The sequence below is a fragment of the Glycine max genome, chromosome 11 (assembly GCF_000004515.6).
Source record: "Glycine max cultivar Williams 82 chromosome 11, Glycine_max_v4.0, whole genome shotgun sequence".
Classification (NCBI taxonomy): Eukaryota; Viridiplantae; Streptophyta; class Magnoliopsida; order Fabales; family Fabaceae; genus Glycine; species Glycine max.
In genome coordinates, this window is record NC_038247.2 from 16,268,345 (window position 1) to 16,281,063 (window position 12,719).

Here is a 12,719-nt window from a genome sequence, read left to right on the forward strand (position 1 = left end):
ATACATCATAATTAATTTTGATTTGTAATATTATGTTTAATATTTGATTTAATAACAATTGGCATTAATATAGTACGGGTAGTTGGGTAGATTTATCATTAATTAATTGACTTTCTTTTTATAATAATATATTGTAGGGGGCTGGGGCACCTTGAATTTTGAAATATTGTAGATTTATATGTGTGTGATATATAACTTGAAAAGTTAGTGGGGCATCTTTCCGACCTTTTCTTCATGCATCTGTTTTTATTATTATTATTATTATTATTGAACGATTATGTAAAAAAAGTTATATTATCAGTGTATAATATTTTTTAAAATAAAAATTATTTCATGTTTATTAAAAATGCTAGTTGTTTAATTTATTTTGTAGTCTCATTTTAAAAATAAGCTAGTATTTTAGCATGTACTAAAATACAAAATAGTATTATAGCCTCTACTTTAAAAAATATATATTTTATATAACTAAAATTTATAATAAATAAATACTTCTAAATTTATAAATTATATTAAAACTTAAAATTTTGTAAAAAAAAAATATTTTACAACGTATAAATTATACTTTAGATTTATAATACATTTTGATTCCACGTTTTTTGTAATTATACCTTTTAACAAGTTAATATAAATTCACTGATAAAAACATAAACATAATTATATTATTGTAATTGTAACCTATAATTGAACATATTTTTATGGTACATTTTTTTAGGGGAGGTACATTTTTTATAGAAATTTTTTTATTTGACTTTAGGAGTAATATTGTCAAAGTCAAATTTAAAGTTGTATGAAAATTAATTATATTTAATTATATCTATTATTTTATCAATAAATAATTTCTATATTTGAAGACATTTTAATTGATTATATATTATTTTTCAATAATATAAGAAATTAGTAAAATTTTCAATATAATTTATTCCTTTAAATTAATTATATATTGTATATATATAAAATAAAGTTTTATTCTATGAGATGATATCATGTGACAACCACATATTCATTTATGTTGAATAATTCAAATAATTAATGTAAATTTTATATTTATTTTATTTTCAATAAAATCTTAAATCAATTATAATACACACACTAAAATATATTTTTTGGCATACTAAAATATATTTATTAAAATTTAAATTGAATGATTAATAATATGTTAAAAATTAAAAATAATATAAAAGTTACTCCCATGACTTATAAATGCAAATGTTAACGAGTGTCTTTAGACATCGATTAATAAATTAAAGACAATGGTTAGCAAGATCCATTCATTCGAAACACACTAAATTAGACTAGTTATTTTAATTTAAAGAAATGTTAAGAAAACAAACTCTTTTATTGCCTAAAATTTTTAGGTTAAATTATAATTTTGCTTCTCTTAATTTTCGAATTCCATAATTTTGCTCCCTTTAATGTTTAACTGTAACATATGATCTCCCTAATTTTATAAATTTGTGATTTTGATTCTATGATAGATCATTAATTAATAAGTGTAATTATTAGAGATATTAAATTAAATAAAAATTACAAATCATTAGACAAATTTAATAAAATATTATGAGCCCTAACATGTGTTACTGCTTGTAAAGTTACTGCGATCGTGAAAGATAAAAGAGATGTTTAGGAAGAAGAAAAATAACCCAATGTAATAAAAAAATATGATTAATATTTTTTTAAAATTTAATTTTTTTAATAATTAATAGTTTTGATTAATTTATAATTAACTTAATAATTTAAATAATTAAAATTATTTGTTAATAATCTATTAGGAAGGCCAAAATCATCAATTTATAGAAACAGATAGACCAAATGTTACCGTTAAAATTGAAGCATACCAGAATCATGAATTTATGAAGTTAAAAAATTAGAGGGAGCAAAATTATAATTTAACTAATTTTTAACATGCAAAATTTGAGTGGATCCCTCATCATATTTAATAAATATCTCATTTTCAATATAAAAAAAAACCAACTAAGAACCATATGTTTAAAGCATTTGATTTACATGTAGAGAGAGGAATTTCACTACCTAAACTACCAAAAATACCAATTGATAAAAAAATTAATTTTATGATTTTTTTTCATTTTAAAAACAATATGGTTACTATCGTTAAAAAAATAAAAAGATAAAAAAATCTAAATTAGTATATGAAATTTTAGATCCACATACTTTTTCTTATATTCGAATTTCAAAAGAGTAATTTGTAATTTCAGTTTCAGCCAAAAGACTGTTTGAATCTATTTAACACTTTAGCCTGCTATTTTTTTTAAAAAAAACAACAACAATATTATCTTCCTTAATTATTGGGTCTTTTAATTACATTAATTTAATTGAAAAAAAAAATCCAGGAAGAAGAAGAAGAAGAAAAAAAAAAAAAACAGGGCTAGCTAATAGTATTGTTTGAAGATGATGGACTTTGATTCCGTTTGATTCCTCAACGGTGAGTGACTCAGTGAGCCATTTTCTTAGGGAGTGGAGCCATTACGAATCTTCTACAAAACTCTCCACGTGTTATTGTGAATTTCACCTCACTCATCTCCTCTTCTCTCAAATCAAACGTCAACCGCGTTTGGCCCCAGTCAATCACACCCACCCACGTGTCCACTCCCTCTCTATAAAATCTAACCCAACCACTGCTACTCCCTCAAACCCAAGTCTCTTCCTTAAAAACCCCAAACGCATAAAAAACACAGAGACAGTGTTCTTAGCGCCGCCGTTGCCCTACCATCTTCATATTATTCTATTGCCTTTCTTTCACGTTTTTCTGGTTTTTAAGCCCTTCCAGTGCCCTATTTACGCTTATACCCTTCTGGTTATGATAGCTTCCATTCGGCGTCAGCCAGAGAGCCGAAGCTCTTGGCTTCCACACATACTTTCGGTGCCGTCGATTGAGATACAAAGCCTCCAAGCCAGCCGAGCCAATCCTCAAATTCCAACTTTACCCCTCCCTGCAAATATTGTTTTCTTTTAACGGTTACTTCCACCATGCCTAATTCGAAGAACAACCGTAACGGACACGGCGAGCCTCACCGCCGCGAGAAATTGACAAAGAAATCGTCGTCCTTCTACGGTCACTCATCGCCGCCTTCCATGTCCGGCGAACCGATCCGGCGGCCGAAGACGGTGCCGGATCTTTTGTCGGAGAGGCACCGCGCGGCTTTAGCGACGCCGGCGACGGATGTTGTGCCAAAACAGCCGCCAAAGTTGTTGTTGAAGGTTACTCCCATGGGAAGCTTGGGACCGGTGCAGGTTGTGATGACGCCGGAATCGACGGTCGGAGATTTAGTGGCGGTGACGGTGAGGCAATACGTGAAGGAAGGTCGCCGGCCAATTTTACCGTCGAACGACCCTTCGCACTTCGACCTCCATTATTCTCAGTTCAGCCTACAAAGTAAGCAAGCTTCTTTTAATAAAAGAAAAAGGAAAAAAGAGATTTTTTTTTTTAAATCGGCAAAAAGAAAAATTAGAAAGAGGTACTAGAAGTACCACAGAACACATGATAAATACATCAAGTGGACTGATCATAAAAGAGGTTATGAAATATATAGATAGAGTTTCTGTTGCGTTGTTTTCTTATTAAAATTGGAATTTCAGTTTAATTCTTTGATGTAAACTCTCATTATGCAAATTGTAACCCTCTAAACTTAAATTTAATTTAATTTAATTTTTTTTGTTGGAGGGAAAATTGAGATGTTATTGTTGTGTGTGCAGGTTTGGATAGGGAGGAGAAGCTGATGGATATTGGATCGAGAAACTTTTTTCTGTGTCCGAGGAAGTGTGGTGGTAATGGGGACGAGGGTAGTGGAACGACGCCGTTTGGTTCGTGTTCAAGAGAGGCTGACAAAACGAACAAGGGTGGCGCGTTTGGTTGGTTAAGGTTCATGGATTTCTCTCGGTAAAAATTATTATTATTATTGGAGGCTACTAGTGTTTGCCCATGCCAGCCACATGTTATTTGGAGATATTTTTTTATTATTTTTAATTTTAATTTTAGAATGCATCAGTGAGTGAATGGCCTGCTGTTGCTTGTAAAAAAATACGTCTGTGATGTTTGACACGGGTATAATGTCTAGACTCTTGCGTAATAAAAGTCACTGATGTTTGACATTTAGATGTCGGGATATCATTTATCACTTTTCTTTCATAGTTATTGTATGATTTTTTTTTAAGGCATAGTTAAGGTATGATTGATTTATATACTATATTTTATAAAAAAATATATATAATAGCTTTAGTCTCTTTTAGAAATAAAAAAAGAAGTTTTTGGATGCGTTTGATCCCCTAACATATAAGGGACTAGATAACACAAAAATATTTATCTAATCTTTAATTAAAAGAAAAACAATCGAACGAGACAAATACCAAAAAATTTGTAACTTAATAAATCTCTATAACTTTTTTTTCTAGTGTCTAACAAAAGTAAAAACATAATATTATCCTTATTTTTTGACTTTTCATTATCGCACTTTTTTTTTTCCTTTTTTCTTATGCGTCTCCTTTAAACTTTTCTTTCCACCAAACTTTGTACCTTGGTCGTCAGCGAGGATTGTTTCCTTTTTGCTCATTATTTCTTTCTTTTCATTGTTAATTTATTTAAATATTCTCATCGTCATCTTCATCCGTCTTGTTATGTTTTTTCTGTTGGCCAACTCCAACAAGGTCGCATCGTGTTGCCGTATCATCATTGTCGACTGTGACCCTATGACGGCCTTGCGCCGCCAGGCCCTGTGCCTGGGGATGTCAAGGACTGCACCTCCTCTGTGGAGGTGTCTCTCTTTTGTTACATTGTCAAGGTTCTGTTAATGTGTCGTCAAGGTAACAATACATAAAATATACTAGAGAAATGGGATGAACGAAAAAAGTGTGTGATGTATTATTTGCTAAAGAAGAAACTACAAGGAATAGAGGCTTCCTTTACACCTTCTTATAAGCTTAGGCAACAACTTACTTGAGCCCATACTCCTATCTACCATGTAGCATCTTTTTTCTTTACCAGAATCACAGGAATAAAAAAGGCGTTTTGGTTGGGCCTGATGATTCCAGTATTGAGCATTTCTTTCACCTGCTTCTCAATCTCATTTTCCGGTGATGCAGATAACGATAAAGTCTCACATTTAAAGGTTCAATCTCATTTTCTTGTGATGCGGATAACGATAAGGTCTCACATTTACAGGGCCATGGCCCTCCAACAAAACGATGGCATGCTTCTTTTTTCGCTTGGGATGAATACCTTGAGGTTCCTATTCGCTCTCCTATAGCTCAGCATCCTTTCTCAGATTTAGGTGCTTGCATTTCTCCTGCTCGTTTTGGTTCACTGAAAAAAATTTGCAAAGCATCTTGGGTTATGTTCCATGAAAGTTCCCTTCTCAGTTCCACACATTTCTTAGCCAACTGGAGCTTTATGACTTGCTCTTTCCAGTTAACCCACATTCCTCCCAAAGAAGCCAACCATGCCATACCAAGGACCATATCAATTCCCTCCAATTTGAACAATAAGGCATCTACCTTGACAGAAACATCACCCATGACTACCTCCAATCCTCGACATTGCCCTTGCACCATCGCCCTGTAACCATCTCCTAGCTTAATGGTCATGGGCCGAGTATCCTCCATACCCACCCCATGGTCGACATCATCGTCTTGGAAATGAAGTTATGGGTCGCCCCACTATCCAGAAGAATCAGAATGGGTACCCCTTCACCAACCCTCATAGTTTCATAGTTTGAGGGTGTCACTGTTTGTCGTTAATCAACCCCAAATACCCCATCATACTACGCTCACCATCTGCCTTTGCTTTCTTTCCTTCACTCTCAGCCAGCATCTTAACCTCGCCCTCATCTTTAGCATCTTCACAATTACCAAAAGCTTGAGATGGCGATCTGAACATTGATGGTTTCAGGGACTAAAAGGACCACCACATTTGAAACACAACCTTTTATGTCAACGTTCCAGCAACTCTTGGTATGGCAAATAACGAACCCCTCAATCCCTGTGTGCCCCCCTCTTTTTGGTCCTCATGCCTAGGCCCACTGTGCCCCTTGTCATGCATTTCTTTGCCCTCTCGAGCAGACCTCCACTCACTGTTACTGGTTCGGCCCATTGCATTTGGGCCAGACATGTAATATGAATTGAACCGATGAGAGGAACCCAATCCAAAATGGTTTCGGGTCCCATTGCTCCACGGTGTACTTCCTCATCGTTCTTGTAGCTCGTACTCCACTGCGTGTGCCACATTCAATAACCTCGACCTCAATAGTGGTCCCAAAGCTCGCATGCTACGCATTCTCCCCCTTATACCTTCCTTCAAACCATGGATAAAATAACCCGTAAATTGTTCATTAGGAAAACATTTAACCTGAGAGGTCAAGCGTTCGAACTCCTGAATGTACTCCTCCACTGAGCCCAGTTGTTGCAGGCTCGCAAGCTGCTTAAACACGTCACCCTCTTTGATTCCTCCATAGCGCTCAATCAACTCCACTTTGAGCTACTCTCATGTCAATTCAACATTCTCATCTAGCAACAATTTAAAAAAATGCAACGTGTGACCTTCCATACACAGTTGTGTAAGATTCACTCTAACATCGGGACTGGTTTCCTGCACTTAAAAGTACACCTCTACTCGTGTTATCCACCCAGCGGGGTCATCGCCGTTGAACAACGATAATTCCACCTTCTTAACCAATTGGTAGAACTCATCCAAGGACTCGCCTTGATGTTTCTTCAATCTCGCTATTTCGGAGTTTTTGGTCACTATCTCTGACATGGTCTTCACCCCGAACGTGTCTCCTCCAACATCCTCTATTCTTTTAGTCAACAATGCAATCAACTTATCCTGATTCACATCAACCTCGAGGTTGAGCGCTTGGAGAGCATCCTTGATGCTCGTGACCTCATTCTCTAGAACTGCGACCTTGGCTTCCATTTTCTTTGGTGGCATCCGCGATTTCGAAAGGATGGGTTAGTAGGTGTGATGGAAAAAAAACCCTCACAAGAATCTTGCAAGTCAGACCAATTTGGTATGACACAATGTAACAACACAGAGAATATACTAGAGAAATAGGATGAATGAAAAAGTGTGATGTAATTTCCTAAAGAAGAAGAAAGTGCGCGGAATAGAGTCTTCCCTTACATCAGAGCACTGCTCCTTATAGAGAAAACAAAATTCTCTGCCCAAAATGACAAACAAAAAATTACCTAAGATCCCTGTCACTTTCTCTTCTTTCCCCTATATAACCGAATTCTCGCGCATTAGTCACATGCACACCCCACTAACTGCCTAAACATGATCGTTCCCATTTTCCCTTTTTTTTTCTCTCCTAGTATAAACTTTCCAATCTTTGGGCTTAGGCCGCAGCTTACTCGAGCCCATACTCCTATCTAGAGCCTTATCACCTAGAGTTTTATAGTAAAATTTACATTACTTCATCCAGTACATAAGTATATCAAACAAGATTCAACACAAAATTACTTGTACTGTGCTTGTATCGACCATCAAACAACATACAATACAAAAAGTTGTCATGTGACCTAGATATTTTGTCCTATCTTGTTAGCAAATCAAATGCATCCTTAGTCTTTATTATTTTTAGACATTTTACTTTAATTGCACATGATAAATGTTCCCAAAAATGAATTGAGTTGTCTAATTTTATTTTAATTATCTTACAAAAATAGTAGAATAGGAAGGCATCCTAATATTAACGAACCACATTCAGTTTTCTCCAAGTTACAATTACTCACACTACTAGAAATGAGTGTTTTTACGACAATCACTCTTCGACGGTTCTTTTAGAACCGCCTTAGAAAACAAACCAGTGGTATTTTTGTAATTATTTACTGAAAAAAGCCTTGTATGACACACATTCTAAGACAGTTATTGAAAACCGCCTTAGAATATGTGTTGGTAATAAAGATTATGACGGGTTTTATTACAACTCCGTCGTTATCTCACTGGTCTTATCCACTCTTGGTCATAAAGGTTGTGGTGTCCCTTGGCATTCAAAAGCGCCGAAAGAAAGAAACTTAACAACTTCATAGCCTTCTCTAACCCATCGTGCTCCTTCCCCATCGATCGCCTCTAACCGTCCTCTGCCACGTTCCGCTTCAGCTTCCACGACTTTTTGTGGGAGCCACGCGCCGATGCTATCTCCGAGGGGGGGCTTCGCCTGCGCAGTGGTGTCGGCCCGCGGGAGCATTTATGTGGCCGGTGAGGGCTTGAGGCATACGATGTTCGAGGTGGTGGGGTCGAGGATTCGGTCGGTGGAGCAGTATGAGGTGGGGAGGGACCAGTGGGTGCCAATGGAAAATCTCCCTGGGTTTCGTGCTGAGTGCGTGGGGTTTGTCGAAGAAGAGGGGAGGGAGTTCTGGGTGATGGGAGGGTATGGCGAATCGAAGACCATATCGGGGGTGTTTTCGATGGATGAGTATTATAAGGATGCGGTAGTGATGGGAGTGGAGAGTGGCGCTTGGAGAGAGGTTGGGGATATGGGGGGGAATGGGGAGAGGGTCAGGGTTGGGAAGATTGTGGTGGTTGAATATAATGGATGTCCCATGATTTTCATGCTTGATGGAAATGAGATTTTGAGGTACTTTCTCTGATTCTGTTTCTTTCTTCAATTATACCAATTTCTTGTTTAATTAATTAGTTTCTATTAATAATTGGTAGCTCTTGAGTTTGTGCTTATACTTGTGCATTACATTATTTTGTATGTTATTGTTGAATTTTAATGTTATGAAAAGAAAGGAGGCTGGTTGACTTACGATTGGCAATTGGGAGATCATTTTTTGTGTTGTTTTGTTTTATGGTTTTGCTAGCTAGGATTGGAGCAATTGTGTTAGCTATTTAGAATGTTCTTTTCAATGAAAAAAGGTTTGTAAGGGGAGTAGTATAACCACTTTGAAACTTGGCTATATAAACTGTAATCAATTGTGGTTTTCTGGCAACAAGTATTTGTTATTAGGAAAAAAAAATTCTATTGCAATAGTTGTGTCTTGTGTTTGTCAATCAGTGTAGAAGAGATTTGCAGTTAAATATATGTTGTAATGTGAGGTGTAAAATGCGTAGAATAAAGTATAAATTGTTCTGATGTTTGTGAAATTGAAATTGATTATCCCTCCAAGTTTGGAGTGACTTGAATATGAAACTCATGAAATTCTATTAATGAAGACATGGCACTGGTATGTAGGATAATAGAAATTTGTGCCAAATGCTTCTAATCCACACAGTACCATAGTCTTTGCAAGCCTTTACAATGTTGACTGTATTGTATTATATTCATGTCAAGAAGTTCAAAAATTGAGTGCATGATTGTTCAAATTTGACTATGCCAAGTTGTCTATAATCACTATTATTTAGATTGAAGTATATTGTTGGCTCCTTGTACATGATATTTGTTATAATTATTTAGATTGAAGTATATTGTTGGCTCCTTATTGTTTAGTATCTTTTTGTTGGTTTTCATTCGGGGGACTATTATACCAAATGTCAATCATCCTAAGCAATCCTCTCTTAATATTTTCCTTTTCCTTCATGGTTTTATTTAAATAGGGTTACTCCAGTGGCTAACATTTTTTTTCTTAATATTTCAGTGTATCCCACTTCATATCTTTTAAACTCTATCTCCTGCTTCTTTTTTTCTTCCTAATCATTCCTTCCTATTAAGATAGAGGTATACTGCATCTGTATCAGCAACAAACTGGAAATGGTATGTTCATGTTTTCCATTTTTTTCTTGGAATAATTGCTATGTCTACAACTTATCCAATGGATATGGTTCGAGGCATGATTACTGTGCAGGTGCCTTTTTTCATTTTTTTTTTAATTTTTACTGAATGCTTGCTTTTCTTGTGAGCTAGAATGGTAGTTGAAAATACATATTCTAATAATCGTAAAATTAAATGGAGAAAAAAAAATTCAGTGTATCCATGTTTTTGTGGTCTTCATTGTTGGTAGAAACTCTGAAAGTTCATTGCCTGTTATTTGCAGACTAAGACATCCCCATATCAGTACAGAGAAATGTTTCATGCTTTGTCTACTATGTTTAGGGAAGAAGGTCCTCGTGCTTTATATAAGGGTTGGCTTCCTTTAGTTATTGGAGTTGTGAGTAATATTTTCATAACATATCTTCTCTTTATAAAGATTATGATTATGTTTATGATCCTGAAGATGGATTTATAACAAATGCTAACATCTTTAATTACAATCTTCATAGAAATTGGAAACTAAACTTCTTCTTAGATTGCTTGGTATAGTTATATACATCTATCTTGTATTCCCTCCTTTACCTTTTCTTTGTGAACAATCAGTTAGCACACGCTTGAACCTGTTTACTTTTAAAAAAATGATTTTTAACGGTTGAACTCTTAATAAATGGCTTGAGTGGGTTGATCCTTTTTTACAATTTACTTGATTTTTTAAAACTGTTTGACATGAACTTCTAACAATATTTGGCCTTTTGCTTTATCAATCCTTTTTGGCATTTCTTATATGTGCATGATATTAGGAAGGGTATGCATCAGGTTTTTCTGTTAGGTCATAACTGTTTGTAGTAGGTTAAATACACCTATTCATTTAGTTGCTCATTACGGTTAGATAGAAGATAAATAGGAGAAACATTAAATTTAGTTTCAAACAGAACATGAGTCAAACTATATCAGTCAGGTTACTCCTAATATTCATGCAATTAAATTTATAGGCATCTAAAAGTTTATTGTTCTGCAACATTCTCTGCATGCTTTATGCTTCAGAAATTAGAACTATAAGGGACTATTGGACCAAGTCATATTGTAATTAATTGTTTGGCACAAGTTCTATGATAATGTACATAAGTATGCAACCTTATGGCTGGGGCCAAATTGGTATATATATTTTACCCAGACTAATGTTAAAAAAACAAATAGGACAACTTTTATAATGTTTATCAGTTTGAGCAAGTTGTGATTTTCCCTCCCTTTTTTTGTGTACTATAGCAACTTGTGAATTTTTTATCTAGCTAATCTGAATGTGATTAAAGAAGGGTAATTGTATTTGTCAGCGTTAGTCGTACCCATTAAAATTAATTAAAAACTTGTCTTCCTCGAAGAGTGTATGCCTTGGAGGTATAAATCTATTTTGATTTTTCATTTGACTCCATACTTTTAGGCTTTAACTTTCCTAAACCAATTTCTTTTATTAGAAACCACTAATATTTGATGATTGCAACGATGATGTCAGAATTCTAGATCCGTCTCTAGCCAGATTAACATGATTATATTTTTCATTTGTCTCATGAAGCCTTCAAATTTTAAAAAATATGCAAAGTAATTTAAATTATTAATATGGATCAACCTTTTCAACTAATATTTGATGATTGCAACGATGATGTCAGAATTCTAGATCCGTCTTTAGCCAGACTAACGTGATTATATTTTTCATTTGTCTCATGAAGCCTTCAAAATTTAAAAAATATGCATAGTAATTTAAATTATTAATATGGATAAACCTTTTCAACTTTATCATTGCTGAACTAGCTTTTATGTTAGGATATTTAATTAATTTTACCTTAGATGGCGTTGATGGCTTGATGCTAATCTATATTACAGACGTCATATTTTTGTATAAAGATGAGTGTATTTTAAAGAATAATATTATTAATTAACATTTTTATTATTTTAATGACCCCTAATAAGGCTTTTTATGCATTAAAGGTTAATTGTCTATAAAGAGAAATATGCCCCTCGCACAAAGATAGTAAATTTAAGGCTTCAATCATTCTCCTTTTTTCTAATGTTTGAAAACCTTAGCAGAGTGACTAGAGGAGAAACTTGAAGAATCTTAGGAAATCACTAGAGACGTTACTATCATTATTGGACTACACACGTGAGTCCTCTTAGAAGTAAGAGTTGAGTTATACATAGTTGGATAGTAGTGAGAATATGTGTAGAAATTCTTAGAGGATTAATTGAAATGAATTTTGGGGTGTTTCTTCAATTTTGATTTTGTCTTTATAATTATAATTGTGAATTATATATGTTTGACATATTAATTGATATCCCGATGCGAAATTGATGTGAAATTGATAAGTGCTTGTGTTGAGTGTAAACCTTAGAAATTGAATTTTTTTCTCTCTAATTAGCATGAATTGATGAATCTGAATGATTAATATAATGTCTTTACTAGTTGATTTGAGTTATGAGTTTATATTTGAATCTAGCATATTGTGATAAAGAATAAATTGTCAAAAGAAAAAAAATCATATGTGTTTGTTTTAGATATTACAATAGATTGAAATAGACATTGTAATGTTATATTAAAATAAGCTTTCAAATCAAACCGAAATCGTACGCGAATTTTTATGTCCTGTACCACTACACTTTTGATATTTGACATCAAGCACATCAATTGTATTTTATTAAAAATGTGAATTGTACTCTACATAATCTTCTCTCTAGTTTGATTTAGTATATGTGTGTATGTGTGTGTGTGTTTTGTACCATGCAAATATTATTATTGTGTGATGTGTATATGATTCACGAGGCATGATGAACTGTTATATTGAAATTATGAAATTGTAATTGAGATTGTGTGTAAGTGATAAATTGAGTAAGTGTTGAATTGTAAGATACATGTGTATTGAGATATTATACTCATTGAGTTGTAAGCAATAAACTATACAATCACATAGCTGTAAAACCCTTTAAGGGCGACAAATTAATGCACGACGAGTTTTATTATGAGCTCCA

The 12,719-nt window shown here is 34.0% G+C and overlaps 1 protein-coding gene across 1 annotated transcript; it reads left to right on the forward strand.

The window, feature by feature from the left end:
• Nucleotides 1-2,646: 2,646 nt before the first annotated feature.
• LOC100801688 (uncharacterized) lies at nucleotides 2,647-4,128 on the forward strand. The gene is made up of 2 exons (NM_001254124.2): nucleotides 2,647-3,391; nucleotides 3,712-4,128. The coding sequence occupies exons 1-2, from the start codon at nucleotides 2,986-2,988 to the stop codon at nucleotides 3,897-3,899; spliced, it is 594 nt and encodes a 197-aa protein (NP_001241053.1). The 5' UTR covers nucleotides 2,647-2,985; the 3' UTR covers nucleotides 3,900-4,128.
• The last annotated feature ends 8,591 nt before the right edge of the window (nucleotides 4,129-12,719 follow it).